Source organism: Syngnathus acus, chromosome 17 (assembly GCF_901709675.1).
Source record: "Syngnathus acus chromosome 17, fSynAcu1.2, whole genome shotgun sequence".
NCBI lineage: Eukaryota > Metazoa > Chordata > Actinopteri > Syngnathiformes > Syngnathidae > Syngnathus > Syngnathus acus.
In genome coordinates this window covers 8,419,075-8,446,689 of record NC_051102.1, presented here as the reverse complement: position 1 = coordinate 8,446,689, position 27,615 = coordinate 8,419,075, and the positions used below count along the sequence as shown (strand labels likewise).

The following is a 27,615-nucleotide window of genomic DNA, read 5'->3' as shown; positions in this document are numbered from 1 at the left end:
TACAAACAGCGAGACTTTAATCGGCAATTCTCCGCGCATACCTTTTACTCTGAGCTGCATCTTAGCCATCGGTGAACCTGGACTAACGTGAACATCGTGAAGTTCTTCCACCACTTGAGGCAATTGATCATCTTCTGTCACCGACTCAAAGTTCTCCGTCTCCCTGCTTGAAGAAGGACAACACCGGGTTTTAATCAATGCATCGGAAAATGGAATGCTTGTCCAGGGAAGTTACCTGGACGAGTAGCCCTTGGCGCTGATGTAAGACGACGTTTCAGTGGCGTCGGCAGCAGTGTCATAATCGGAGCTGCAGGACACTGACGGAGACGATGGACGGGTTAATCCGACAGAAGTATATCGGCTACGAAAGAAATCAAAACTCACGGTCAACCCTGAGTTCGGCCCTGGTGGCCGCGATGCCGCTGCTGTTTTCCGCCGTGCAGCGGTAAACTCCCATGTCGGAGGGCAGCGCGGCGGTGATGATGAGCTGGTGGCAGCCCTCCTGGTCCTCGTTGATCATGTAGTGGTCGTTCTCCTCCAGAACTTTGCCGTCTTTGTACCAGCGGACGGCGGGCGAAGGCTTGCCGATCACCACACAGTCAAAGCTGACCGGATAGCCGTCGGGCACGTCCTGGTTTTGTAACTCGGTCAAGAAGACGGGAGCGGCTGGAGGAGGAAGACAACAAGGTCATTGGAAGACTTTTGTTGGTTCTACAAATCAAAAGTGAACAGAAAGAAGAGCTACCGGGAGCTCCAGACAGTAACGCAGGAGGTTGTTTTTCTTGAGTGGGCGTTTCCGTGCCATCTTGCGTGTATCCTAACTTTCTAATCCGCAACTCCACTTTGAGATGGCCGGCGTCCAGGATGGTGGTTTCCACGGGGACGCCGTGGATGGTAAACATCTCCTGGAAGCGTTTGGACGCCACCTCCGCCTCTGACCACGTGTCGAAGCGGATGTAAATGTACGTGTCGTCCTCACGGTAAGAGTGAGGGTCCGGAGGGTGGAGATCTCCTTCGTCGGCGCTGACGAAAGGTTCTTCCTCCACGTCCGGCGGGAGGCGCGTCCGCAGCAGCCGGCGAAGGCGTCTGCTCGCCTGCCTCAGCGACTCGTCCATCTCGCTGCCCGACGAACTGTCGGGCTCGCTGTCGGCGCTGTAGCCGACCGTCAGCGGACGCCGGCCGGATGATTCTCTCTCTGTTCCTACGGTGACCTTGGCGCTGTGAGAGATGACTCCAAATTTATTGGTGACCTCGCACGTGTACACGCCCGTGTCCTTGGTGGTGATGGCGGTGATGACCAAGGAACACGTGCCGTCGTTGTAGATGTCGATGTGGTGGTGTTTGCCGTCGGACAGCGGCTCTCCGTCCTTCAGCCAACACACCTTTTCGGGTTTACCTTGGGCCACACATTCCAGATGGATGGTTCCGTTGGGCTCTTTGGTTTGCTCTTTGAAAACCCCCTTGAAGACAGGCCGCATGTCCTTGCGTGCCTTGTAGCCCTTGAAAGCAGCTTGGATCTTGATGGCGGCTTCTTGGAGATCAGGTTCGTCTTCCTTGCTGATCTCCAGGATTTCGGTCTCCTGAATCGACGCCTGTTTTGTTTCGGTCCGCTCAACTGTGGTCGTCATCTGGTCGGACTTCTGAAAGTGCTGAAAGAAGCGCTCGGTGGTCATTGTCTGCTCATCGGCGGTCACGACCGTGGCTGAGGACTGAAGCTGACTGCTCTTCTTAAGGTAGGACACAAGTGAAGAACCACCAGATTGGGACACGTCGGAGCCGCTGCATAATTTAGACTCGGTCTGGTCCGAATCTTTTGCCTTCAACTCCAGCTTCTCTGAAGCGCTGCTCTCCTTCTGCTCCGTTTTCTTTTGACCCCCTTTAGCGTCATCCTCTGGGTGTTCAGTGATGGAGTCCAAAGTGGGCTCGCGACTCATGCGCCTTTTCTTGGCCGAGGCCTCCCATATTTCACGAAGGTCCCCTTCTTCGGCGGCCTCCGGAGGAAGACTGGGCTGTCCGAGTGGCTCCGACTCAACTACTTGTACCTCCGTTTCTATGGAGACACGGCAATTTTAATGAGACTTTGGCGGCACTCGCTCAAACAAAGCAATCAGTGTGGGATATGATACCTCGGCCTTCAGTGAGGGCTTACCCAAATTATTACAATCATTACATTTATTGATAGTCAAAATTGTAGCAGATTTGAGACATTTTAGTGGTCACTCACCAAGCTGCACAGTCTGAGGAAGCTCGACAGGCTCCCCTGTGCCGGCTCTATTGATGGCCGACACTCTAAACCTGTAGCCGGAGCCTTGGATGAGATTTCCCACCACAAATTCCGTGTTGCACACGGGGGTGGAGTGGCACGGAAGCCAGAGAGCGCTTTCCGCCAACCTCAACTCCACCTTGTAGCCCAGAATGGGACTTCCTCCGTCATGTAGGGGGGTGAACCAGGAAAGGGTGACGGATTCTTTGGTCTTGCTGAGGATCTCAGGGTCCTCCGGGGGGTCTGGTACAGCTGTGACAAAGAAAGCACTTGGTTTCATTATTGTGTGAATGAATCATTTTCTACCTCCACTCTCAAACAAAGGAACCAAAATCAACGGTGACAATCCAAGACTTACCGATAATGGAGAGCTTGGCCATAGAGAGTGCATCTCGGGCCGCAAAGGTTATTTCCTGTTGCGGCATAAGCGGTGCCTGCCTCAGGATGAGGCGATAGCTACATCCGTCGTTCCTGGTGATCCACAGTTGGCCTGGCTTGAGCTCCACTCCGTTGGCATACCAAACAATTTCCGCGGCGGGCACCGGCTCGGTCAACTCCACGCAAAATTCCACCCTCTCGCCGACGGCGGCCACCACGTCTTCCAGATGCTTTGCCACGCCCAGCTGCCAGCCTTTGACCGAGAGCTGGGCCGACGTGGACGCCGCGCCCGCTCTGAAGGTGACCGTGCAACTGTCGCTACCACGCAGCTCTTTGAGGAGCAGCAAGTGGCGACGGCCGCTCTCAAAGCACACGATCTCAGCATTGGGCGATTCCTTCACCGCTTTGCCATCCAGAAGCCATTGGCAGTCTTTGTTCTCCGGGCGAGACAAGGCACACTCAAATAAAGCTTCTCCTCCGTCAAAGGTTTCGAGATTCTCCAGCCCTTGGACTATGTTGATGGGTTTGGCTATAAGGGGAGAAAAAAGAAGGAATAAAAATAGGGTTCTTAGGACTGCGATGGGGAAAAAAAAGCAGCAGATTAGTTGATAGCGCCACAGAATTCACAAGTAGGTGAGTCCCTGAAGGTCAGTGCTCTTTCCATGTGGAGGAGAGCTCACCTTCCACATGAAGCGAAGCAACCACACAGGTCCCCGCCGCCTCACAGGAGTATGCGCCCCTGTCTCCGGCACACACGCGACTAATGTACAAGCGAGACACAGTCCAGTCCTGCTTCACTACCACCCTGCGGCCATCGGGCCGCAACGGCTGCCCGTCTCGCTTCCACTCGGCCTTCACCGGCCTCGTGAACTGGCAGATGAACTCGGCCGCTTGGTCCTCGACCACGCTAAGGTCCTTCATGTCGTTCACCACCTCAACCGTGGGATCTGAGGTTGAGGTCAGGTTTTAAGTCAAACTGTTCATATTGGTGCAGCACGGGACAGATGAGGGCTTTATAACCACCAAAATCTTTCGGGGCAGGGGTCAGCATCCTTTTAGAAATGGAGAGCTACAGTTCTTCTTGGCTACTGATTAGTACAAAGGTCTGCCAGTTTAACCAGGGAGCTATTTTTAGAATGAACCCGAGGGCTAATCATGTGATCCTTGGGGCTCCCTGGAACCGTGTTGGTGACTCCTGGTTTAAGGATTGACCTAACAAATATTGGGGGTCAAAAAGCCCTGCATGTGCCCAGATTGAAGGAGGCTATTTTATACTCAAAAGGATGGGTGACAAAACGTTAGAGATGTGTATGTGCTTGCAGGTTAAGGGCAGGTTCGCTTGGTCAAATGGTGGAATAAGTCAAAGTCAGTAATGGAAAGCGGCAGGCCAGAAGGGGAGGGTGGAACAGCACTGCATTGTTTAAATTCTTTTTTTTTTTTTTTTCTAATAAACAATAAGCTCATGCATGCTCACGCACAACACTCAACATCAACGTGCAGTACATGAACGAGAGAATTTTACAATCCTCTGCAGAAAAAAACAAACATTTGACATCATTTTGACATTTACAGTGGAATCTCCAAGTCAAACACCATCCCTCCATCCCTCCATCCATCCCAACCTAACCTAATAGAATGTCTCAATTGCAGTATTTGGGGGGGGGGGGGGGGGGGGGCAATGGACTTTGGAGTTTCCACTGCATTTCACATAGAATTACAAAATTGTTCTGTTAAAAATGGATTAAAGTTATTGCATTGGTTTGGTTTCTGCAGGGTGTAAAAAAAAGGGGCGTGTCTCAACTTTGGTCATGTTGGATTCAGCATTACCTTTGACAAGAAGCTTGGCTGCTGAAGTTAAATTCCCAGCTTTGAATATGACAGTGCCCGAGTCATTTGTGGCCAGGTTCTTAAGGGTGAGCGTGTGGACGTGGCCCTCGCTCAGCCCTATCTCGCTAACGGGTCCGCTCTCCAGCAAAGTGCCGTCCAGCCACCATTGCACCTGGCCGGGCGGCTCGCTGGACAGCTGACACGAGAAGCTCGCCCATTCCCCAACAAACACGTCCACGGCCTTAAGCTCGCACAAAATGTAGATCTCTTTCACTGTTGAGTGGAAAAACAGATACAGGCTCAGGCTCCACATTTGGAGGTTCAACAAATCGAACACGCTACCTTGCACTGTCACACAGGCGGTGGTTAGTTGATCTCCTGCGTCACAGGTGTAGTAACCACTGTCTTCCGGATCCAGGTTGCGTATTCGGAGTTCTTGAACGCACGCAGCCTGCCAGAGTTCATACTTCTTACCGGGCGCAAGAACTGCACCGCCTTTCCTCCACTCCACACGGACACCCGGCTTGGAGAGCTCGCAGCGGAGGGTGACATCGTCGCCCTCGACGAGGTCCTGGTTCTTCAGCTCCTTGGTGAAGAACGCCGGGGCAGCTGGTGGGAGATTAAAACAGGAGGATTGGGAGTGAGCTGTCAAGTTTACATTTGAATGACCTGTTAAATAGTTTGCTCACCCAACTCTTTTCAGCAAGACAAGAAATAGGGTGTGTAAAGTGTGTGGCAATTTTAGTGACCTTCCACAGTGAGGGCGACGTCACAGCGATCATCTTGGGTCTCGCAGGCGTATGTGCCCGCGTCTTCGGGCACCAAGTTGTGAATGCGAAGCTGCCGGAGGACTCTGTTTTGCTTCAGCTCGTACTTGAGACCCACTTGGATCTCCACGTTGTTTCTCATCCAGGTCACGGTGGCCTCGGGGTCGGAAATGGTGCAAGCCAGGGTGATGGTTTCCCCCTCTAACGCTGCCGTGTTGTGCGGCTTTTCCACAATGAGCACTGGAAAGCGCACACGGATTATTCGGCTTCATTTCAAGTCAGGTCTGATCGTTTGTGTCCGTTACCTTTTGGTTTCTCCTCCACCAACAAACAAGCAACGCTCTTTTCTTCACCCACAACAAAAGCGACGTCTCCCGATTCGTCGGTGGTCACCATCTTCAAGGCCAAGCGGTGCACTCTGCCGTCGCTACTCATCCGGTTCAGTTCGTTGTTCTGGAGGAGGTTGTCAGCGAGCCACCACTGCGCATTGGTCACACCGGCGTGAGACAACTCCACCTCGAAGACGGCGTCCTGCCCGCTTTGCACGGTGATGTCGTGCAACTCCCGTAGGATACGCACGTGCTCTGAGGACAGAAATTTACTTATTTGCAGTTTTGTGCACTTTGAAAATTTGAAGATTAATCACTTGACTACCTTTGACGCTGACAGCGGCGGTGCTTTTGTTGTCGCCCGTGTCACAGCTGTACTCCCCGCTGTCTTCTGGTTTCAGCTTGTGAATGCTAAGCGTGTGAATGTCAGCTCTCTGCTCTATGCTGTATTTCTCCCCGTGGCTGAGCAGAGTTGAGCCCTTGCGCCAAGACACCTTGCAGTCGGAGCTGGATGTCTGGCAGGACAAGGTGACCTTTTCGCCCTCTGTGCCCTCTTGGCTGTCCAAGGTCTTCTTGAAAAAAACAGGCGGGGCTGCCAGAAAAGACGGTTGCCACTTAGGATAAATCACTTTTTTTTTTTTCCAGAATCTAACACTGGATCAAAACAGTGACAAGTTTTTAAAGGAAATAACAAATGAGTAGAAGATTCGTTCCATTCGGGATGAAGGAGGTCAAGTCTTACGTGCTATGTATGACCTTACCTCTGACAGTCAGCGAGGCCGTGGATGCGTGATTGCCCACCGAGAAAGTGACGACGCCCGAGTCTGCCGCCGTGACGCCTCGAAGCGTGAGGCTGTGACTACAACCTTGTGTCTTAATAACATTCATGTCATTATTCTGAAGCGGGACATCTTGAAGTTTCCACTCAGCCGGCGGTGCGTCTTCACGCGAGACTACACACTCAAAGTGGACATCTTCGCCTTCGGTCACGACGCAGCTCTCCAAGAATTTCACGACGGACACCTCCACTTCTGTGCGAGAGACGGGGCGGGTATTTGAATGGTGTTTGGGGGGCGAGGAAGAAGATGGTGGGTTAATATTGGTGATGGGATGAGACCAACCATCAAACACGGGAGATTGAATGTTTGTGCCGTTAGGTGTTGGGAGAAGAAAGAAAATCCACACGTGAGGGCAAATTACATTTGAAGGGATCAAATGTAGATGAAAAGGAGATCAGTAGATACAAGCTGGTTGAATTCACGCTCAAGAGAAATGAATGAGAAGAAGCGAAGAAGAAGAGCCTACCCTGCACAGCGAGGGTGGCCGAGGTCTTGCGAGTGCCCGTGTCGCAGGAGTATTCCCCCGAGTCGGCCGCCCGTAATTTATAGATGACGAGCTCTACCAGCGTCCCTGCCTGCTTCAAGTGATACTTGTTGCTGGATACCAGCACCCTATCATCGTGTCTCCAGATCACACTAGCTCCAGGTTTGGAGATCTCACAGTGGAGAACGGCACTCTCCCCTGACTGCCTTTCCAGGTTCTGCAGTTGGCTTGTGAAAAACACTGGCTGGGCTAGAAATAAAGGAAGTCATTATAATTGGGGCAAATGTTGCTGAGAGAGAAAAAAAAAAGTCGGAAGCGGGGTACACGCATTACAAATTACTGCTGGTGAATTATTTTGATAAACTACATTAACATTTTTTAAATGTGAGCCGCACATGCTGAAATATTTGGATGGGCATTCACATCTTCTCAAACTCATTGTTCACAAACGCATCACACACTTAAAATGTTTTGGTCGAATTTGTGGAAAGAAATAATGACCAGAAATGACATTTTTATGCTGGGGAAATAAAAATTGACTCCATTTTTTTCCCCCATCAATTTCTTTTGACAATCAAGTGGTTGCACAAAGTCACCTGGATTCAGATTATTTTTTTCCCAAGTAGTCTTCTTAAAAAATTTACTGTATCCGCATCTTGATGGTTTTATTTTGTGCACCACTTGACAAAATAAATTTGAGTGAAGTCATCATTTTTGTTTTGAGGGGGGGGGGTCAGACTCTTTGACCGTTTTGTTAGCTGTGTGTACCCCGTTTTGGACCGGCCAGCAAACATACCCATCACGGCCACATATGCCGAGCTTTGATGGAAGCCGGCATCGCACGTATAACGCCCCGCGTCCTCCTTGTCTACGTCGTGGATTACGAGCGTGGCAACACGCTCACTTTGCTCAATGTCGTACTTGGAACACGGACAAAGACCGAGTTGTTCTTTCCTCCATTCAACAGGGACGCTGGATTTGGAGAGCTCACACCGCAAAGCCACACTTTGGCCTTCGTCGGCGCTTTGGTCTTCCAGCTCTTTTGTAAAAGTGACTGGGAGAGCTGACGGGCGCAATGCAATATGAATCGGGAACGGGGATGGAGAAGATGGGAAATTGGAGAAAGAGTATGAAATGACAGGAATGTGCAAGCTGGAATCTGAAGAGATGAATATCCATCCTACCATTGACTTTAAGGGAGGCGGAGCTTGCAGTGTCCTCAAAAGAGCATGAATATGTTCCCGTGTCACAAGGTCTCAAATCAAAGATCTTGAGTTCGTAACAAAATCCGTTTTGTGTCATCTGGTACTTTTCTCCACAACTCAGGAGTTGAGTTCCTTTCTTCCACTCGACGGAAAGTCCCGGCTTGGAAAGCTCGCAGAGCAGAGTAACACATTCTCCTTCGACACTTTGGCAGCTTTCCATTTCTCGGAGAAACGTGACTGGCAGGACTGGAGGTGAAAAAGGGATCATGGGCAGCTTGATGACTTCAAGATCCGGCTTTGCACAACAATCAACATTTGAACTTACCTCAAAGAGTGGCTGATTGTTTTGCAAACCTAATTTTGGGGGTACAAATTGCACCCGGCCTTTTTCCAATCTAGCTAACACGACACTTAATCCGTTTCAAGATCACAACAAACTTGGAGACTATCACAAGTTTTTGAGCTGAAGCATAATGTAGACACCACCGATACCCACGAATCCAAAGGAGAAGACCAGAAAAGAAAGGAAATCCCAGAACGCCATTGCAACACAAAAAAGTGTGCAGAAAGACGATTGGTCGAAATCATCAGAGCAAAATAGGACCTGCCATTAACATCCACATAAATGCCGCCACCGCTTTAATTTTACCTTCAACGCTGAGCTTCCGCATCTCTTGTTTCACAACTTGCTCTTTAGAAGTCTCTCTGGTCTCTTGCAGTGTCACAACTATCAAATGGAACAGAACATCTGAAGCTCTTTTTTTTTTTTTTAAGCTTTGGGCCACACAAGCCAACAATCACTGAGGCAAAGACAACAAGGTCCAGTTATTTAGCCCCCATGCTAGTTAAAAGCAGCACTTGACAAAAAATAAAATTAAATAAAATGAAATTTATAAAATAAATAAATAAATAAATAAAGCGAGAGCCACAACTGGGCATGAAGAAAAACGACAGACAGACACTTTGTGCCAAATAGCAAAAATAATACGTCTGCAAATCTCAGCAATGCTTTGCACTGATTCATTGCCACAAATGCAAAAATAAAATCCATTTTCTGCAACATAAAGGCTTCGGACTTTGCGACCTCACTAACAAAAAATGACAACCATTTAAATGCCAGACTGGACAAACCAATTACAAAGCACATCAAGCCAAAAGCCATATAAACATGAATACCTTCCACTTTTTCTTTACTTTGCAGTATTTTTGTTTCCACTTTAGCAGCAGGGAGGGAAGCAGCTGGCTTCGTGGCTAAGAGGAAATAATGTTTTCATTACAGACAAGCTTTAGAAAGCTGTTCCAAGGTCTCCACATCTTTTCAACTGCGATACCCTTGATCTTGACGTGGGCCGTGGTTGTCTGCTCCCCGCACACACAGCTGTAGTCTCCGCTGTCTTCGGGTCCCACTCGGACCATAAGCAGTTCATTGGCGCACGCCTGCTGCTTCATCCGGTACTTATCTCCGTACGTCAGGACCTGCGTCCCCTTCTTCCACTCCACTGAGACTAAAGGTTTGGAAGTCTCGCAGCGAAGGGTAACCGCGGATCCTTCGTCGGCCTCCAGACTCTGCAGTTGCTTTGCGAAGGTCACTGCTTGGGCTAAAGTACAACGATTATTTCCATCAATCATCTGAAGTCAATTCCACCTAGCTTTGGGGCGAGAGACCTTTCTAAGCGTAGCATACAAATATCAAGTCTTCAATGTTTACCTTCAACTCTGAGCTCCCGAGTTTCTTGTTTGACGATTTGCTGTTTAGAGATTTCACTGGTCTGTTGCAGTGTCACAACTACGAAATCAAACATGCTATTGGAACCTCGGTCGGAAAAATTCGCTTTGTGTCACACAGACAACATAAGACAATGAGGACTCGCTAGACATTCAGTGACAACCAAATCGACCAATATGCTCCTCATACTTGTGATAAAAAGACAAACAGTGTGCCAAAAGCAGAAGCTAAACCAAAAACAAAGATCACAAATCACAGAGACACAGACCGCAGAGATGCACAGGACTGACTCCCATTAAAAACAACAAAAGCATGTAAGCTACTAGTGTTTCATGTATTCCCCACTTCTGCCGCTTTTCCTTAGCAACTCGCAATGTTGCTTCAGCCTTATTGGCATTTTTTTTTTTTTTTTATTAATAGTAGCAAAATGCCTCCAGTTCAAATAATCTTCATGCAAACCAGCAACAAGAACAAAAAAGCGCCATCTTGTCTCCATCCAAAATACCTTGCACAGTTTCTTTCGTTTCCAGCCTCTTTGATTCCACTTTAGCAGCCGGGAGTGAAGCTGAGAGGGAATAATTTTGTTACCTACTTTGGTTAAAAAAAAAAAACTTTCACCCTAATTTCAGAGGAACAGAATCAAAAGATGGTTGTAACTAATTGACAACAAAGAAGTAAAATGAGCGGCCAAATGGAGACATTTGAATTGAATTCAAGTCAGCAATTTTCCTACCTTTGATTTTGAGAGTGGCTGTCGTTTCATTGTCGCCGCACACACAAGTGTACTCTCCGCTGTCTTGGTTTGCCGCTTTAGGAATCACGAGCTCATTCACAGTGGCCTCTTGCTTCATCTGGTACGTTTCTCCACTCTTGAGGACTCGTCTTCCCTTCTTCCACTCGACCGAGACTCCTGGTTTGGATGTTTCGCAGCGAAGGGTCACACTGGATCCTTCTTCGGCCTCCTGATTCTGCAGCTTCTTTGTGAAGGTCACCGGTTGGGCTTCACAAATTTCAATCGACATGGCATTAGAGTAGATTCCCACAAAAAAAAAAAAAAAAAAAGAAGTCAGTGATTGAAACATGGCCCTACCTATGATGGTGAGTTTTGCAGCCGTATTGTCCTCGCCACATGCACAGCTGTACTCTCCGCAGTCTCCCTCTTCGACTTTATAAATCACCAGTTCATTCACAGTGGCCTGCTGCTTCATCTGGTACTTTTCACTAGACTTGAGAACTTGTCTTCCCTTCTTCCACTCTACTGGGACTGAAGGTTTGGACGTGTCGCAGCGAAGAGTAACACCGGATCCTTCTTGGGCGTCCTGATTCTGCAGCTTCTTTGTGAAGGTCACCGGTTGCGCTAATGGTATTTGCAATCGGTTAGCAAGCGACGACATGTAGATTAAAATAATTCGTTGTCCTACCTTTAATGGTGATGCTAGCTGCAGTGTTGTTGTCCCCACACACACAGCTGTAGTCTCCACTGTCTTCTGGCAGTGCTTGTCTGATGTGGAGTTCATTGACGCACGCCTGCTGCTTCATCTGGTACTTGTCTCCAGACTTCAGCACCTGTCTTCCCTTCTTCCACTCCACTGGAGCCGCAGGTTTTGATGTCTCACAGCGTAGCGTAACCTCGGATCCCTCTTGGGCTTCTTGACTCTGCAGCTTCTTTGTGAAGGTCAGTGGCAAGGCTGGGAATTGAAGCTGAATGTTAATAATGCTGCTGTTTTGGTCAGCAACAAAGTTTGATGAGGCTACCAATTTAGTCAAGGTTCTTCATACCCTTGATCTTGACACGGGCCGTAGTTGTCTGCTCCCCGCACACACAGCTGTAGTCTCCGCTGTCTTCGGGCTCAGCTCGGTTGATGAGGAGCTCATTCTGGCACGCCTGCTGCTTCATCTGGTACTTTTCGCCATACGTCAGCACCTGCGCTCCCTTTTTCCACTCCACAGGGACGAAAGGTTTGGAGGTCTCGCAACGTAGAGTAACCTTGGATCCTTCCTCGGCATCCTGACTCTGAAGCTGGAGCGTGAAATATGGCGGCAATGCTGCGCGGCAAAGATAGATGTCAAAATGTGCTTCAAAATGTCGATTGCTAATTCCAGGACACACAATTATTCATATCTATGGACAACTCAAAGACTTTAATAAACCTAACATGGATATGTTTTGGAAATATAAATCAGTACCGTTCACTTTTACGGAGGCCGACGTCTTCTGGTCTCCACATAGACACGAGTACTCCCCGCTATGGTCCGTCTTGGCGTTCCTAATGCGAAGCTCACAAATGGCCTCCTTCTGCCTTATTTGGTACGTCTCTCCATCACTGAGAATTTCAGAGTCCTTCCTCCATTGAACGTTGGCTGCCGGCTTGGAAAGCTCACAGCAAAGTGTCACCGTTTCTCCTTCCTTTGCATCTTGATTTTTAAGCTTTTCTTTGAAAGTGGCTGGCAGGGCTAAAAACACAACAAATGATCATTTAGAGAATTTTAAATACCATACAAAATACTCAGAATGTTTTTTTTTTTCAGTCTGTATCAATCGTAGTAGTATCAATACTACTAGTACTTCAGAAAGTTTGAGTTTTGTAGAGGGAAAAATATCAGCCCAACTTGAATTGACCTTTAACAGTCAGCTTGGCCATGCTTTTGGCCGTGCCCACGTCACAAGTGTAGATGTCAGTGTCGTCTTCCTGGAGGTGTTTGACGGTGAGCGATAAGACGCCTTCCTTCTGGCTCATCTCGTATCGAGCGCCGGCCTTGAGCTCCGTGTGGCCTTTAAGCCACGCAACCGCAGACGGGCTTTGGATCGTTTCGCACTGCAAAGTCACCGAGGTCTTCTCGTCTGCTTTGCTGTCTTTGAGTTCTTTGGTGAATTTATGGATTGGCTCTGTTGAACATTAACTCGTGTCACAAATCCAACAGTAGAACGTTTTTGGAACTAAAGAGTAGAAGATGAATCATTTCCTTCTCACCTTTCACCTCAAGCCTGGCCTTTGTGGTTGCTCCTCCGATGACCTCACAACTGTACTCTCCAGAGTCTTTACTGGAGACGCTGAAGATGAGCAGCTTCATGAGCTTCTCTTCCTTGATGATGTCATACTTTTGACTCTTCCTTATGGTTTTGCCCTCCTTTGTCCATTTGACAACGGAGCTTGCCTGTGTCACCTCGCAGGTAAACGTGGCATCTTCACCTCGAACCACGCTGATATTCTCCAGCTCCTTTGAGAGCGACGAAGCTTTTCCTGCAACCAAACTCGTCACTCGTCACGAATGCACACTGAAGAAAAGCGAACTCACCTTCAACACTCAGCGTTGCTTTGGAGGTCAGATCTTTAATGCTGAAGACCACATCTCCGGCATCGGCGGGGGTGACGTCCTTGACGGTCAGCATGTACTTCCGTCCTTTGCTGTTGACTTTGAAGCGGCCTCCGCTGGTGACGCTTTGGCCGTTAAGCGTCCAGGCGCACTCGTCGGCGCTCTCGCGAGACAAGATGCACTCGAAGCCGCACGTCTCCCCCTCGTTCACCTCGGCCGACTTCAACCATTTGGTGATGCCGATGCCGATTTCTAGGGAGGGAAAACATTGAATTGCAATTTTTCCGGTTCTCGAGTGTATGCCGTGTGGGCCACCGACCTCTTACAGTGACCTTGGCTTTGGACACTTCAGTTCCAAGATCGCAAGTGTACTCCCCTGCGTCGTCTTTGGTCACATCCTTGATGATCAGCCCCAAAGATCTGCCGGTGTGAAGGATCTCATATTTCGATCCAGCCTTCAAGGGGTTGCCTTCTTTCCTCCACGTGGGAGAAACCCTGGTCTTGGATGCCTCGCAGGCCAGAGTGATGGAACCTTTCTCCTCACCGACAACGTCGTCCAAGGACTTCAGGAAGAGGGCGGGCTTTTCTGGAGAGTTAAGCAAGCAAATTGCGGTGATCACATTTTTCATGATGACCCCACATTCATCTTCTTACCTTTAACCTTGAGTGTGACCGACTCCTTCACCTTGCGGACATTTACGGTGATAGTCCCCCCGTCGTGAGGTGCCAGGTTCTTAAGTGTGAGTTGATGCACTTTTCCTTCATGGGTTATGGTGTTGACTTCATTGGTGAAGAGCACCTTGTCGTTCAGGAGCCACCGGACCTCCTCGTCGGCGTAGTTGACCTCGCAGGTGAACACCGCGTCGCTCTCTTCGTCCACTTCTGCGTCAGCCAGGTGCTTGGTGAATTTAATGTCACGCACTGAGAGAGGAAAGCGGGTATCAACAAAACTTTTTTCCAAACATCTTCCTTAATCCCACAAAAAATGTTTTTTTTTTTTAAAAACGGTACCTTCAACTAGTAGATTGCCTTTGGTCATAGCGGGTCCGGACTGACAGCGATACTCGCCACTGTCCTCTTCGGTCAGCGCGTGAATGTTGAGTTGAGCTCTGGTAGCGTCTTGTTTGATGTTATATTTGTCTGACGAAGCCAGTCGGGCCTGTTCTTTAAACCAGTGCACTTTGTCTTTTGGTGGGACTGAGAATTTGCAAGTGAGCATGGCGGAGCTTTTCTCCTTGGCTTTGACATCTTTGATAGGCTCTGCAATCTCCAAGGGGCGCTCTGAGTGTAAAGAAGACAGCATTGGAAATGAGTTGTACACACACATACACACCACACACACACAGTACCTTTGACTGTAAGCTGGGCTAGCGACTTGCTCTTGCCCGCCGTGAACTGCACGGGTCCAGTCATGGATGCTCGGGTCTTTTTGAACGTGAGACGATGCATGGTGCCCTCCTTCTCCATCTCGACGTCGGCGCTCTCCTGCACCGTGACTCCGTCCAGAGTCCAAATGGGCGGTTTCACCAGTTCCATGCTGATCTCAACTTCGAAGACGGCGGCGAAAGGTTCCGTCACCTCGACGGAACTCATGTCGCGCACAATGCTTATGGACTGCTCTAAAGTGGGGGGGGGGTAAAATTAAAGGTTTGCTTAGAAACTGATTACAATATTAAAAAGAGCAGAGTAAATCATCATTTAAGAAAAAAATGGGTGTGTCCTAAAAATAATTCTTCCCATAAAATTAATTTTATCATTAAAAAAAATAAGATTTACTTTGTTTTCATTGTATATATTCAAGTATACAAGGTTGAGCCTTATTTTATTATTATTATAATTTACCTGCCATCACTTATAAATTATTTTATTTAACTATAATCTCCAGATCAAATCCAATTTTTCTGAACTAATATTCAAACAGCCCTTGCAAGAATATTTCCAATTCGTATGAGATGATTACTGTACGTGCACGGCACATCAAACTTTAATCAATGTGAGTGCTGCACTCGGATTAGTTTCTTTTTTTCACACAGAATGTGAACGAATCAAACAAAACACACTGAGTTACAACCATTTGTAAATAAAAGTCTCAAAAATATGTCGTATTGATTGCTGTCCTCAGTCCTTCTATATGAATACCTTCCACAAGCAGTTTACAGGATGTCTTGTCATCAGAGGCGTCGCACGTGTACGTGTCTTCATCGGCGGCGTCCACGTCGTTGATGGTGAGTTTCCGGTACACGTCCTCACTTTGGATCTCATACTTCTTTCCCGCCTTGAGCTCCGTTTTGTTTTTGAACCACTTGACTCGAGCGCTGGCGCGGGAGACTTGGCACTCCAGGTGGCCGCGGTGTTTGTAAATGGCTATCTTATCCCGGAGTTTCTTCACAAACTTGACGGGCAGCTCTACAGCACACGAATTTGAGCATGTTTGGGGGATGGAGGAACTCCAAAATTTGTTTCAATGGTTTCATTCATTAAACACATCAGAAAATATTTAAAAAAACTTATTTCTATCTTGCAAAGTTAGATTGTTTCTTATCAGATTTTACGAGGTGGGTTTTCATAAGTTGTTACCAAGTCAAATGAGTCCATCGACATCCACAAAAACATGCAATCAATACGCTTTGAGAGAAATACATTTACCTTTGACCTTGAGTTGCGCGGATGATGAGGCCTTCTCAGCTGTGAACTTAATCTCACCTATGTCTGCCGGGGACACACTTTTAAAGAGCAGCACATAAGTCCTCCCTGTGTTCACAAAAAAGAAAGAAAAAAAATGACTGTCATCATTCCGTAATAAGTTTGAAGCAGAAAATCTGCAACTATACCTTCTTGCCTCATCTTCACATTGTCGCTGACTCTGAGTTTGGCGTTTCCCTTATACCACTGGCACTCCACCTCGTCGTGGGATACCTCGCAGACAAATGCAGCGCTCTCCTTCTCCATCACCTCCACATCCTCCAGCTTCTTCACAATCTTAACATCTCTGGCTGCAACGGGAAGCTTTTTGCTTATGTTTTGATTGACAAGCGGCACCGGTGCGGTTTGAAATGTTGCGCAAGCTCACCATGAACGGTGATCTTGGCACAGGTGTTATCGTCGGCAGTGCGACAGATATAAGTGCCGGCGTCTTCGGGGCCGCATTTGTTGATGATCAAGGTGCGTTTTCGTCCCAAAGAGTGAATACCGTGATTCTTCCCGGGTTTCAGTTCTACATCATCCTGTTGAATTTTTATCACATGAAGACTTCGAAATCACTCAATCAGCGGTGCAACTTCTCACCTTGATCCATTTTACTTCCGCATTTGTTCGAGATACTTCACACTCCAAAGTGACCTTCTCCTTTTCAGCAACGCTGATGTCCACAATAGGCCTTGAGATCGTAGCGGGAGGTTCTATTGAATCATCGGGATTAATATAGGCTCAATTTGTATATTAGGCCCTTCTTCGGATTAATGACAAGCAGGATAAAAAGCACTGACATGATAGTTGATGATCCAGGATCTGGGAAGAAACTAACCAACCTGTGACGATGAGTTTACAAGAAGTCCGTACGCCTTCCGCTTGAAAACCGATGGTTCCGGCGTCCTGTCTCGTCAGATTTGACAAGGTGAGGCTGTGCGTCTTTGCCAGAGCTGCGATGAGGACATTGGGTCCCGATTTGAACCTGATGCCGTCCCGGGTCCACGAGCCTTCCACATCAGCCTGGTTGAGCTCCACCTGGAGGCTAACCGTTTCTGTCTCGTGCGTTCTGGCGTCTGTAAGCCCTTTGACCACCTCCACTTTCTTCTCTGGGGAACAAATGTGTTTTTAGTAGTAGAGTGAAGAAGTTGCGGATACAATCCGATCTTACTTTCGACGATGAGTTTAGCCTGGGTTCTGTCGTCAAGGGTTTCGCAGGAGTAGAAGCCGCGGTCGGCTAAAGTCACGCTCTTGAAGACCAGCGCCTGCTTGGCGCCGTCCACTTGGACCTCCACGCCGGGCGAAGTCTGCATCTTGACGCTGTTCTTCATCCAGTGCACTTCGTCCGACGGCTTGCTCAGCTCTACCTCCAGCTTTGCCTCGCTCTGCTCCTCCACCGTCAGATTCTCCAGCTTCTTTTTGAATGTCACCGGCTCATCTGACGAGACATCCAAAGCGATGGTTTGAACTCATTCACTCCCATTGACGGCTATTTAGCAGTGGAAATGGATGCTACTCGAGGAGTCCTTCAACTGTGAATGTGTTTTCCCTACGTTGCACTTGAAGCGTCGCCTTGCAGCTTTTCCCTTCGGCGTCCACGCTGATCTCCCCCGCGTCCTTCTGGCCGACAGAGGTGATGGTGAGCTGGTGACTGCCGCCGCCGTGCTCCATCTTATACTTGGCGCCATGAGCGACGGGAACGCTGTTGTGGAACCATTTGACGTGTGCGTCGGCCGGGGTGACGCCGCACTTAAATATGGCGTCTTTACCCTCCATCGCCGCCACGTTGCTGAGCTTGGAAGTCAGTCTGACGGATCTGGGAGCTGAAAGGAAGCCAATTATTATTATTATTTCCCTACTATAGATTTTCAGCATTTCCTGTTACCTATGGAGGAGACCTTGGCGGAGGTTTTGTCATTTTTACATTCACAGCTGTATTCGCCTTCATCTTCCTTAGTCACGCCGGTCACCGTGAGGATTCGCTTTACACCGTCTGTCTTGATGCAGAACCTGCCTCCGGGTTTAACCTCGGAACCATTCCGCCGCCAAAGAACGTCACCCGAGGCTTGGTTCAACTCACAGGTGAGATTTAAAGCGGCTCCCAAGTCGACCGTGACGGCTTTCAACGGGACAACAAATTTAATAGCTGCGTCTGTAAATGAAGATTGGCGTATTAGCGGATAAAGGAGACATCAGTTGAGGAAAAAACAGACTGACCTTTGACCTGGACTTTGAACTCCAGCTTATCATCGGCGGTCTGACAGCTGTACACACCGCTGTCTTTGGATTCAGTGGACGTGACGATGAGCGTGCGAGAGAGGCCGTCTTTTTTGATTCGGTACTTGGTGCTCTGGATGAGCTCGGCGCCATCTTTAAACCAGCTCACGTTGCTGCCGCTGCTTTCTGCACTCAGCTCGCTGGTCAAAACAATGTGTTCGCCGGCTTGAACGATGAACGAGTCCTTGACGAGCTTCTTCTGGAACTTGGCGGGCACATCTACAGAGATGAACAAGCTTTTCTGTTCTCTCATGTTCTGAAATCAAAGCAAATGTGACCACTGAAAGGAATTTACCCGCCATCCGAAGCTTAAACATCAACTTCTCCGATCCGGCCTCACACGTGTATTCCCCAACATCTTTTTTGTCCATTTTGTCAATCACCAACTCCCGACTTTTGCCTTTCGTCTCCAGGCGGAGAGCCGCGCTGGAAGCGAGCGGCTTGCCGTCTTTGTACCATTTCACCTCGGTTTTGCTGTCGGCCATCTCACAGCGCAATGTGGCTTTCTTGGAATAAACGGCCGTCACCTCCTTCTGAACCGAGTCTTTGTTAAAGAAGACACTGGGGGCGTCTGTGGATCAAATTGTGGATGACTAAATTTGCCGCAATGATTCTTTCAAAGTATTTCTTACCTTCCACGGATATCCTAAAAGACAATTTCTCAGTAGCGACCGTACAGACGTACTCCCCGGCGTCTTCCTTGACCAAAGTGTCAATCACCAACTGGCGACTTTTCCCCTTTGCCTCCAAATGAAGCATCTTGCCGGAGGACAGCAGTTTGCCGTCCTTGTACCATTTGACATCGGTTTTGGACTCGGCCACCTCGCAGCTCAGCGTGGCTTTCTGAGCGACAAAGGCCTTCACCTCTTTGGTGACGGACTCTTTGTTGGAGAAGGCTGACTTGGGTTGAAGCGCTGTGGTAATAACAGCACACGTTATTTCTTCTTAAATGTCAGGTCCCACTTTACATATCTTACCTGCCACCTGCATCGTGCATGTAAGCTTCTCGCTCGCGACTTCGCAACTGTACTCTCCGACATCCTTCTTCTCCACACTGTCAAACACCAAGAGCCGAGTCTTGCCCTTGGACTCGGCACGTATGGTCTTACTGGAGACCAGCGGTTTGCCATCTTTGTACCATTTCACCTCTAGTTTTGCTGTCAAACACCTCACAGCTCAGAAGAGCTTTCTGGGACAAGACGGCAATCACCTCCCTCTGGAATGAGTCAGTGTTGGCGAAAGCCGGCTTGATTTGAACGTCTGTGAAGGGAAACGAGAGAATCGGTGGTTCATTGCTGTCATGGACGATAGAAGGTTAAAAATAATTCCTAAAAAACACAAGATCCTGTTTTGTGTTTTTTGCACCTGCCACCTGAAGCTTGAAGATCAACTTTTCAGCGCCGGCTTCACAGACGTACTCGCCGGCATCCTTCTTGTCCACACTATCGATGACTAGCTGGCGACTCTTCCCCTTGGACTCAGCGCGTATTGTCTTACTGGTGAGCAGCAGCTTCCCATCCTTGGACCATTTGACGTCTGTCTTGGCGTCGGCTACCTCACAGCTCAGGGTAGCTTTTTGGGATAGATTTGCTTTCACCTCCTTTTGGACAGACTCTTTGTTGACGAAGGCTGGCGGAGGTTCTGATGAGGGAAATCAGAAGCTATTCACCCGCATTCAGCACTTGAAAGACTGATTCCCTTACCAGTCACGTGGATCTTGAAGAGCAGCTTCTCCGTCCCGGCCTCACAGGCGTACTCCCCGCCATCCTTCCTCTCCACGCTATCGATCACCAGCCGGCGAGTTTTCCCCTTTGTCTCGACGTGTGTGGTCTGACCAGAGACAAGCAGCTTTCCGTCCTTGTACCATTTCACCTCCCGGGTTGAATCAAACACTTCACAGCTCAGAGTGGCCTTCTCGGAAAGCGTGGCTTTCACTTCCCTCTGGACTGCTTCTTGGTTAAAGAAGGCCGCTTTGGAGTCTGAAAGAAGTTGAAATGAGAAAATCCAGAAAGATCTTAGACCGTTAGTATATTCGACGTCTATAACCTACCGAGCAGAATAATTTGAAAGACCAGCTTCTCTCCTCCAGTCTCGCAGGTGTATTCTCCAGCGTCACTCTTCTCCACTTTTTCAATCACCAGTTGACGAGTATTGCCTTTGACTTGGGTGTAAACGTTTCGACTGGATATGAGCACTTTGCCGTCTTTGTACCACTTGACCTCGGTCTTGCTGTCCGACACTGTGCAAGTGAGATTGGCTTTTTGGGAGAGAGCCACTTTGACCTCCTTCTGCACCATCTCCTTGTTGGAGAAGGCAGGCTGGGCTTGAGTTTCTGATAGGAAAGCGGTTTATGTTGTTATTGAACCTATAAATAAAAAAATAAGCAAATTAAACGCTTACCTTTGATCTTGACGTGGAATGTGACTTTGTCGGTGGCTGTCTCGCAGGAGTAATGACCCTCGTCGCTTTTATTGGCATTCTTCACGATCAGTTTCCTGTGAGTACCTTTGGAGATGATGGTCGTTCTTTGGTCCTCAAAGATCTCCACCTGGTCTTTTCTCCACACGACCGTCGTGCTCGCGGGAGAAACCTCGCAGCTCAGCTCGAGATCTCCTTTGAGTGACGACGTCAGGCCCGTGGGTCCTCGGGGCTTGTTCAGGAACTTGGCGGGTTCATCTGGATATTGACGTGGAATTGTCATTAGTTACCTGACAAGGTCAATCAATGAAAATAATTTGTAATGATGTTGTACCTTTAAGAGTGAGTTGCATGGACATTTTATCATCAGCGCAAACGCATTCATAGACGCCCACGTCTTCTTCCGTAACGTTGTGTACCTTCAGGATCCTCCTGCGGTCCATGGTCATGTATTCATACTTCTTGCCCATCTTTACCTCCCGTCCATTTGTCATCCAAACCACCTGGGGAAAAATGTACGAAATATTTTCAGAATATTAAAAGAAAATTGACCAAGTTTGAAACATACCTGTGCGTCGGAATCTGACACCTCAGCCGTCATCTGAGCCGTGGCTTGGGCGCTGCAGAACACTACCTGTGGCTGATCTGACTTATTGAGGAACCGGACAGGTGGCGCTACATCACAAAAGAGGGCAATGGGAGTTATTTCAAGACTAACAAAAAGGTAAACAAACATTGTAACCTACACTTGACAGCTAAGGTGCAACTACTCTGCGAGCCTCCGCCCACAAACTTGACTTCGGTTCCATTCAAGTCCAAGGTGACCTCTCGGATGAGCAACGTGTGTATGTTCTTGGAGCGGGTGATCAGGTAGTCGCCGCCACTTCGCAGAATGCGGCCGTTTAGGGACCAGAAGCCTGAGCAGACGGCTGAAAGCTCCACCGAGATGGAGAACTCTTGGCCGGAAACGGCGGTGCTGTCCACAAGGCCTTTCCTGATGTCTGCGCTTGGTTCTTCACGGAACAGGAGGGAAGAGAGTTAAGTGGCATAGTGCCTCACCATGCCAAATATATCCGGATGTCCTACCAAGGTAGAAGCTTCCGGGCACCTCGAGGTAGTCACTCTGACCGAAATCATTGATGGCAGAGATACGGAATTGGAAAGAGGCTTCTTCTGTGAAGTTAGAGATTGTCATCTCCGTTTCCAAAATGGTTTCTCCCAGGTTGCACCTCTGCCAGGTCTGAGTGCCAACCTTCCTTCTCTCCACAATGTAGCCCTTGATGGGCACGGGACGGTCACTGTCCGGTGGAGACCACTGCAGGCTGATGGATGAGTCAGTCTTGTTTCGCACCACAGCGTCAACTGGGGGATCGGGAGGATGCTTCCGTGCCGCTGGGGAGCAAAAAGGTTGATGCAAAGATGTTGAGAAGAAGCTTTGCAATAAATTTCCTCACCGGTCACGGAGAATCGAGTGGACGTCTTGCAGTCTCCAGCCACAAAGGCCACTTCTCCCGAATCTTCCGCCTGACACTCCCGAATGGTCAGCGTGTACTGACGGAGCAGGCAAGCGATGGAAATTCGGGAATCCGCTTTCAGCTTGTCGCCGTTACGGGTCCAGTAGGCGTCGGGACAGGGCTGCTCCAGCTCCACGCAGAAGATGACGGTGTCGCTGACGGGAACGACCGTTCTCCGGGGAAGCTTCTTGGTAATGTTGCCTGAGATGTTGGATGGAGACGTCAAACACTTTTGACTTCTCCTTTAAGGTGACCTAAGACCAAAGTGGTCGACCTTACCGAGGACGGTGAGCTCGCCCACCGTGCGGCTGCCCTCCTTCATCTCGCAGATGTAAACACCGTCATCGTTGGTGGTCACGTTGTGGATGGTGAGTCGGCGCAGGGTGCCTTGTTCCTCCAGGCGATACTTTGTGTTTTGCTCTAGACGCGTTTCCTCCATAAACCAGTCGGCCTTGCTGCTGGTCAGCGGCACCTCGCACATCATGGTGGCTGATGTTTTTTCCTGGACCGCCACATCTTCAAGCTTCCTCCTGAATGGCACCTTTGGCTCTGGCACGATAAAGGAGGAAAAGTTCTTCATCGAGCTATGACTGCATGCATTTGGTAATATTCTCAAACCACTTTTATTAATTTGTATGTAATTTCAACTCTGGGGAAAGGGGGGGGGGGGTTCTACGAGCAAGTGAGAGTCAACCCCACATAGCAACTGTGAACTTCTCAACGGCAGCAGAAAATAGATGCAACACTACCCATCCCCTCTGAATACGAGCCACAATTAAATCATGTTGCGACAAGCCGCACGCATTTTAAAAACCTTTAGCGCAATGAGTGGGCACTGACAGTTACAGCTACTGCTTGAGCTACTCATGTTGTCCTTGGGGTCAAAAGGCATGCTTGGTGCTTTTGTAAAATACCACATACCCTTGACTGTTACCAGCACAGCACTGTAGGTCTGACCGGCCATATTGGTGGCATTGCAGGTGTAGAAGCCGTTGTCATCCTGCTTGCAGTACAGGATCTTGAGAATGAAGTTCTCGGCATGATCTTCGTATATGACGTGGCGGCGGCCCTCGCTGATATTCGCTCCGTCCTTCCTCCAGATGATGTGAGGCTTGGGGTGACCTGTCACGAAGCAGCTTAGTTTGGCGTGCTTGCCCTCCGTCACGGTGCAGGTGCGGGTGAAGACTCCCTTGGGCAGCTTTGACAGCACCGATGATCTCACAACGTGCTCCAGACTCAGAGAACTCAGACCGTCTGTGATTTTGTCCGAGGCGGCGCTTTCCTCGGTCCGAAAGACGGATATGTCCTTCTTCATTTCTTCTTTACGCTTCTGGAGGTGAGAGAGGAGGGAGGTGTGGTTCTCCACGGAGAGCAAGTGGGAACCCTGGGTGTCCACCACCAGCGTGGCAGCGGCCTGTGCCCGGCCCAAAGTGTTCTGGGCCCTGCAGGTGTACGTGCCGCTATCCAGGTTACGCACGCTCTGGATCTTTAAGCTGCTGCTGTCACAATCGGAAAAGATCTTAACGCGGTTGGACTCGCCCAGGTAGCGGCCGTCCTTCTCCCAGTCACAGTTGGCTTCAGGGTGAGCGACGACTCGGCAGTGGAACACGGCATCGCCTCCCAAAGCCACACGTGCCGAGGTGGGCTTGAGCATGAAAACGGGGGCCCTCGGAGTTATCTCGGTGGGAAGGGCCACTTTGAGGGTGACGGCGGCGTAGGCCTCCCCGACGCTGTTCTTGGCCCTGCATATGTACTGACCGCTGTCTTCCAGCGCCAAGTCATAGATGGTCAGACGGTACACGTCATCGTCCTCCACCGTCTTGAAGCGGCCCCCGGATGTCAGCTTGAGCTTTTCTTTCTCCCAGGTGATGAGCGGGGTAGGGGTCCCGACAATGGTGCAGCTAAGCGTGGCGTCCTTGCCAATGCACACGGCAAACGCTTTGGGTCGGGTCAGGAACCTGGGGGCGCCTCCAAACAAATCCATGGTACCTACAGTTAAGGATTAGGACATCTTTTTTAGAAACAAAACGAAAAATAGAGGAATCCAGCAATAAAGTTCACTTATATGTGCCCTACGTACAACTGCGTTAGCATAAACTGACTGTGGCGCTAGCCTACGCATTTGGGTCACATTCCCATTAGAACAGAACTCCGTTGGATATTATTTTCAGGTGTATCGATAGATGATTGACATTTTGATGGGTGTTATGTAAACAAACATAAGTCCAGAGGGCAGACTTCTACATTTCACATCATTCCACTCCTACATAGACAGCTTCCGCTCGGCTCGAGAACAACAGTAAGTCGTTTTAATGCGCACAAACGAATAAGTTCCACAACGAAGGTCAAAACAGTGTTTCCCCATGCGCAAAGGGTGACATTTAGCGGCTTTGTCGCCTCTGTCCCTTCAACCGAGGCCGGCCCAAAATAACCTCAGCTGTCCCTGGCTGTCTCGCTCCGTTTCCATTTGTAGAAGCCGCCGGTGCTTCAGCTGTTTGATAAGGCTCCGACATTCACGCCAACACACCTCACTTCCTTCCATACAGATTTTGTGAATATGTCTTTAAAAGTCAGCTGGCGTTGTTAAAATGTTTTTTAACTGAAAAGGAAGGAATGGCGGGAATTTTAGCTAGCTTAATTGAAACTTGATGCTAGCCAGCTAGCTTGGCAAGCACAACAAACTCTATTTAAATGATTTTTTTTAAGTACAGGCATAAAAATAATTTAAAGAAAGCTAAATCCTCTCCTAGTATACAAAATGTACAAGTTATTTTGTCCTTTAAAGCTAACGTCAACTGAATCACCTTAAGTCTTCTTTGCTGGGGTCAGTCAGTCATGGAAGGCTCCAGAATTTTCCAATTCCACCCCCAAAAATGGCCAAAATATCCTTTGGAAATTCAGAGTGCTGTAGCATCCCCCAGTGCCCTGTGGTGCGCGCTTGACTAGACTTATTTTTTCTTTCTTGTCCCGTGTAGGTCCAACATGATGCTGGCAGATAGCTGGCGTGCCTATTCTGGCGCAGCGTCCTTTCCAAAATAGACTCTTGTCATTTAGTGAGCAGATAGCACACCGACACTCATGCCGTGGTTGCTGCGGAGCAGATTGTACACCAACACTTAACATTGTGCAATCGTTAAAAACAAATCTCAGAAAGTTGAAAACTTCAGAATGCATGCTTTCATTTAATAGAATCTGATGGCTTACATTTTGAAGCACAGGAGGTATTTTTGGCGACTGCTACTGTTTTTCATACGTATTTCATATTGTAAATAAATATTATTTAGTGAATTCCAGAAAATTTGGGTGTAATTCAGAATTGAAAGGCATTCACTGTGTGGCACCATTTTAGAATAGCTGCTCTTCCTTGATATCTTTGCTGCAGATACAAATATGGAGTGAGAGAAATTATAGCTCATGCATCCCATTTTATATAATTATCCATCCATTCATCTTCTTCTTCCGCTCATTTAGGTTCAAGTCACGGGGCAAATAATAACACTTTGCTCATGGTGTCATTCAATACCACACCACTGACCAAACGTTTTATAAATACAGTCCTAACAGATTCTTAATGACCACTGAGGAGTACAGTAGCTCCTAAGATTAGGACATTCCCAAATTTCAAGATTATGAATGGCGCGCAATAAATTAGTTTGTGCAGTAGCACCACATTACAAAAAGGCTCAATTTAATTGCTTGATATTCTACAATTATGGCCTAAAAAGTGTTTCTCCTACAATTATTTACTTGACTGTAATTATGACTTAACTGCGTTAGCATAGTTTAGTGTAGCAACACTAGTGATTGACAGCAGCAGGTCACCGGGACCCCGACTTGATGAGGGCCCCCACTTGAAATTCTAGCAGATATCAAGTATGCTTGTACTACTACTTCTGTTCTAACTGTTCTTCAAGGTGCAAGAGTGTTGAGAATACATTTATGCTCCATGTTTGCAAGAAAATAACCCCCCCACACACATTTGCTGTATAATTGGAACAAAAACATTTTGCCCAAATCTAGAATACACTGAACAATAGCTGGCATACTTACCCATGATGTACCTGGAACAAATGACATATTTTTAATAACAAACACATTCACTTTAAAAATAAAACAATATTAGTCATGGAGGGTTCATCTAAACATAAAAGATCATTTTTGGTGTGACTGGAGGTTGCCATTAAGACATTAAACTGGAAAAACAACATTCAATAGGAATGCTAATTCTTTTTTGGTATAATGAATAAGAGCTATATTGAGATTATGATTTCTGTTTTGAATTATTGATATAGAAGGTATCACCACACGGTGTTCAATCCCAACCTTGGAATTTTTTTATTTCAAATAGACATCACATAATAACACACACACTCACACACACAAAAAAAAAAGATTAAATAATATATACCTGCCAGACACAAAAAAAAAAAAAAACAAGCATCGTGACACTGCTTCGAAACATTTCTTTTGGTGCGTTGCATTAGTACAGCTTGTGTTGTACGAGTCATTTTCGCATGAAAACATTTAGCACCTTGCCCCAGTCATTGTGACGCTTGACTGGTGTGTTGTTGGGAGGTTGTCCATGCCGCGGCTGCCACCGCTGCTGATGCCGGCCAGTACGTAGATAGTTGACAGCAAAGTGCAGAAATAAATTAAAATATGGATGTTGTCAGTCTCTTTGCAGTTCTTTAAAGCATTATAATTAATAATATTTATTTACACAAGTGGACGACGCACCCGACCAATCGGGACGTAGTTGTTACCCGAGGGAAGGCTTTATTGTCGCAAGTGGATGGCAACGACTATTTTGGGGCCACTTTTTAAGCAAATACTTGATGTTATGCAGAGCGCAAAACTGTCAAATATTTACCGTTGAAGACGTAAATCCTGACTAGAGAGTAAATAGGAGTCCTTAATGCTAAGGCACTGCTTAAAATAATAAGGAGAATACCAGCAGTGAGGTGTTTGTAATCCAAACAAGCAACATTGAACTCCAGTGTCTTTTACAAGGTGAATTTCTCAGACGCAACGCAACGACCTCACCAATACGGCCGATAGAAAATAAGTCGTTATATACAAACGTTTCGAGGTGGCGGCGGCTCAGTTCTCTTTCGGAGCTGTTGCATGTGCTCTACATACATTTATGTACACTTAAAACTCTGCTTACTATATTTCGATGCAAATATTTAGATATCAGTGCAAAGTACTGAGATTGTTAGCATCATGAAGCATTTGTTCTTCCGTAGACGTAAAGAGGCTTAAATGTTTTGCGTGAATGATAAGAGCTGCTAATCATCTCTGCAATAGTGGCTTGTCTATACGTTGTGCCTATTTGATAGGTTTACATGGATGTTATCCCTAAGAATGAACCACTCTAACGTGATGCCATCTAGTCATTTCTTTTCAGCTACTCATAATTTGAGGGCATCGACAACTGTCGCACAATGAAACGAGAGATTTTTTTTTTCGAGCGATAAATAATGCTTAGCTGTTACATACCAGAGGAGAAAAAGGTAATAAATATAAAAAGAGGCTAAGTGCTTTTTTCTCGACAAAAAGGCAAAATGAGTCAAAACGGATGGTCATAA

At 47.8% G+C, this 27,615-nt stretch overlaps 1 protein-coding gene across 1 annotated transcript in view; it reads right to left on the bottom strand.

The window, feature by feature from the left end:
- Positions 1-25,036, bottom strand: part of LOC119137668 (obscurin-like) — a 32,787-nt gene extending 7,751 nt beyond the window's left edge. Inside the window, 54 exon segments of the mRNA XM_037277175.1 lie at positions 42-166; positions 236-317; positions 385-666; positions 746-2,050; positions 2,225-2,515; positions 2,622-3,170; positions 3,322-3,588; positions 4,469-4,741; positions 4,811-5,077; positions 5,218-5,475; positions 5,541-5,819; positions 5,890-6,156; positions 6,326-6,595; positions 6,870-7,136; positions 7,684-7,950; positions 8,072-8,338; positions 10,552-10,818; positions 10,909-11,175; positions 11,240-11,506; positions 11,598-11,864; positions 12,006-12,272; positions 12,439-12,705; positions 12,791-13,060; positions 13,116-13,385; positions 13,453-13,719; positions 13,788-14,054; positions 14,145-14,414; positions 14,483-14,752; positions 15,273-15,539; positions 15,780-15,884; positions 15,965-16,126; positions 16,204-16,357; positions 16,419-16,531; positions 16,661-16,927; positions 16,990-17,256; positions 17,372-17,641; positions 17,704-17,970; positions 18,036-18,314; positions 18,391-18,666; positions 18,728-19,009; positions 19,073-19,244; positions 19,246-19,355; positions 19,461-19,736; positions 19,799-20,074; positions 20,146-20,427; positions 20,496-20,771; positions 20,848-21,016; positions 21,082-21,188; positions 21,260-21,526; positions 21,600-21,905; positions 21,968-22,228; positions 22,307-22,576; positions 22,949-24,016; positions 24,832-25,036. Of these exon segments, the coding sequence (XP_037133070.1) occupies positions 42-166; positions 236-317; positions 385-666; positions 746-2,050; positions 2,225-2,515; positions 2,622-3,170; positions 3,322-3,588; positions 4,469-4,741; positions 4,811-5,077; positions 5,218-5,475; positions 5,541-5,819; positions 5,890-6,156; positions 6,326-6,595; positions 6,870-7,136; positions 7,684-7,950; positions 8,072-8,338; positions 10,552-10,818; positions 10,909-11,175; positions 11,240-11,506; positions 11,598-11,864; positions 12,006-12,272; positions 12,439-12,705; positions 12,791-13,060; positions 13,116-13,385; positions 13,453-13,719; positions 13,788-14,054; positions 14,145-14,414; positions 14,483-14,752; positions 15,273-15,539; positions 15,780-15,884; positions 15,965-16,126; positions 16,204-16,357; positions 16,419-16,531; positions 16,661-16,927; positions 16,990-17,256; positions 17,372-17,641; positions 17,704-17,970; positions 18,036-18,314; positions 18,391-18,666; positions 18,728-19,009; positions 19,073-19,244; positions 19,246-19,355; positions 19,461-19,736; positions 19,799-20,074; positions 20,146-20,427; positions 20,496-20,771; positions 20,848-21,016; positions 21,082-21,188; positions 21,260-21,526; positions 21,600-21,905; positions 21,968-22,228; positions 22,307-22,576; positions 22,949-24,011 (15,076 nt within the window). The 5' untranslated portion in view covers positions 24,012-24,016; positions 24,832-25,036.
- Positions 25,037-27,615: the final 2,579 nt, after the last annotated feature.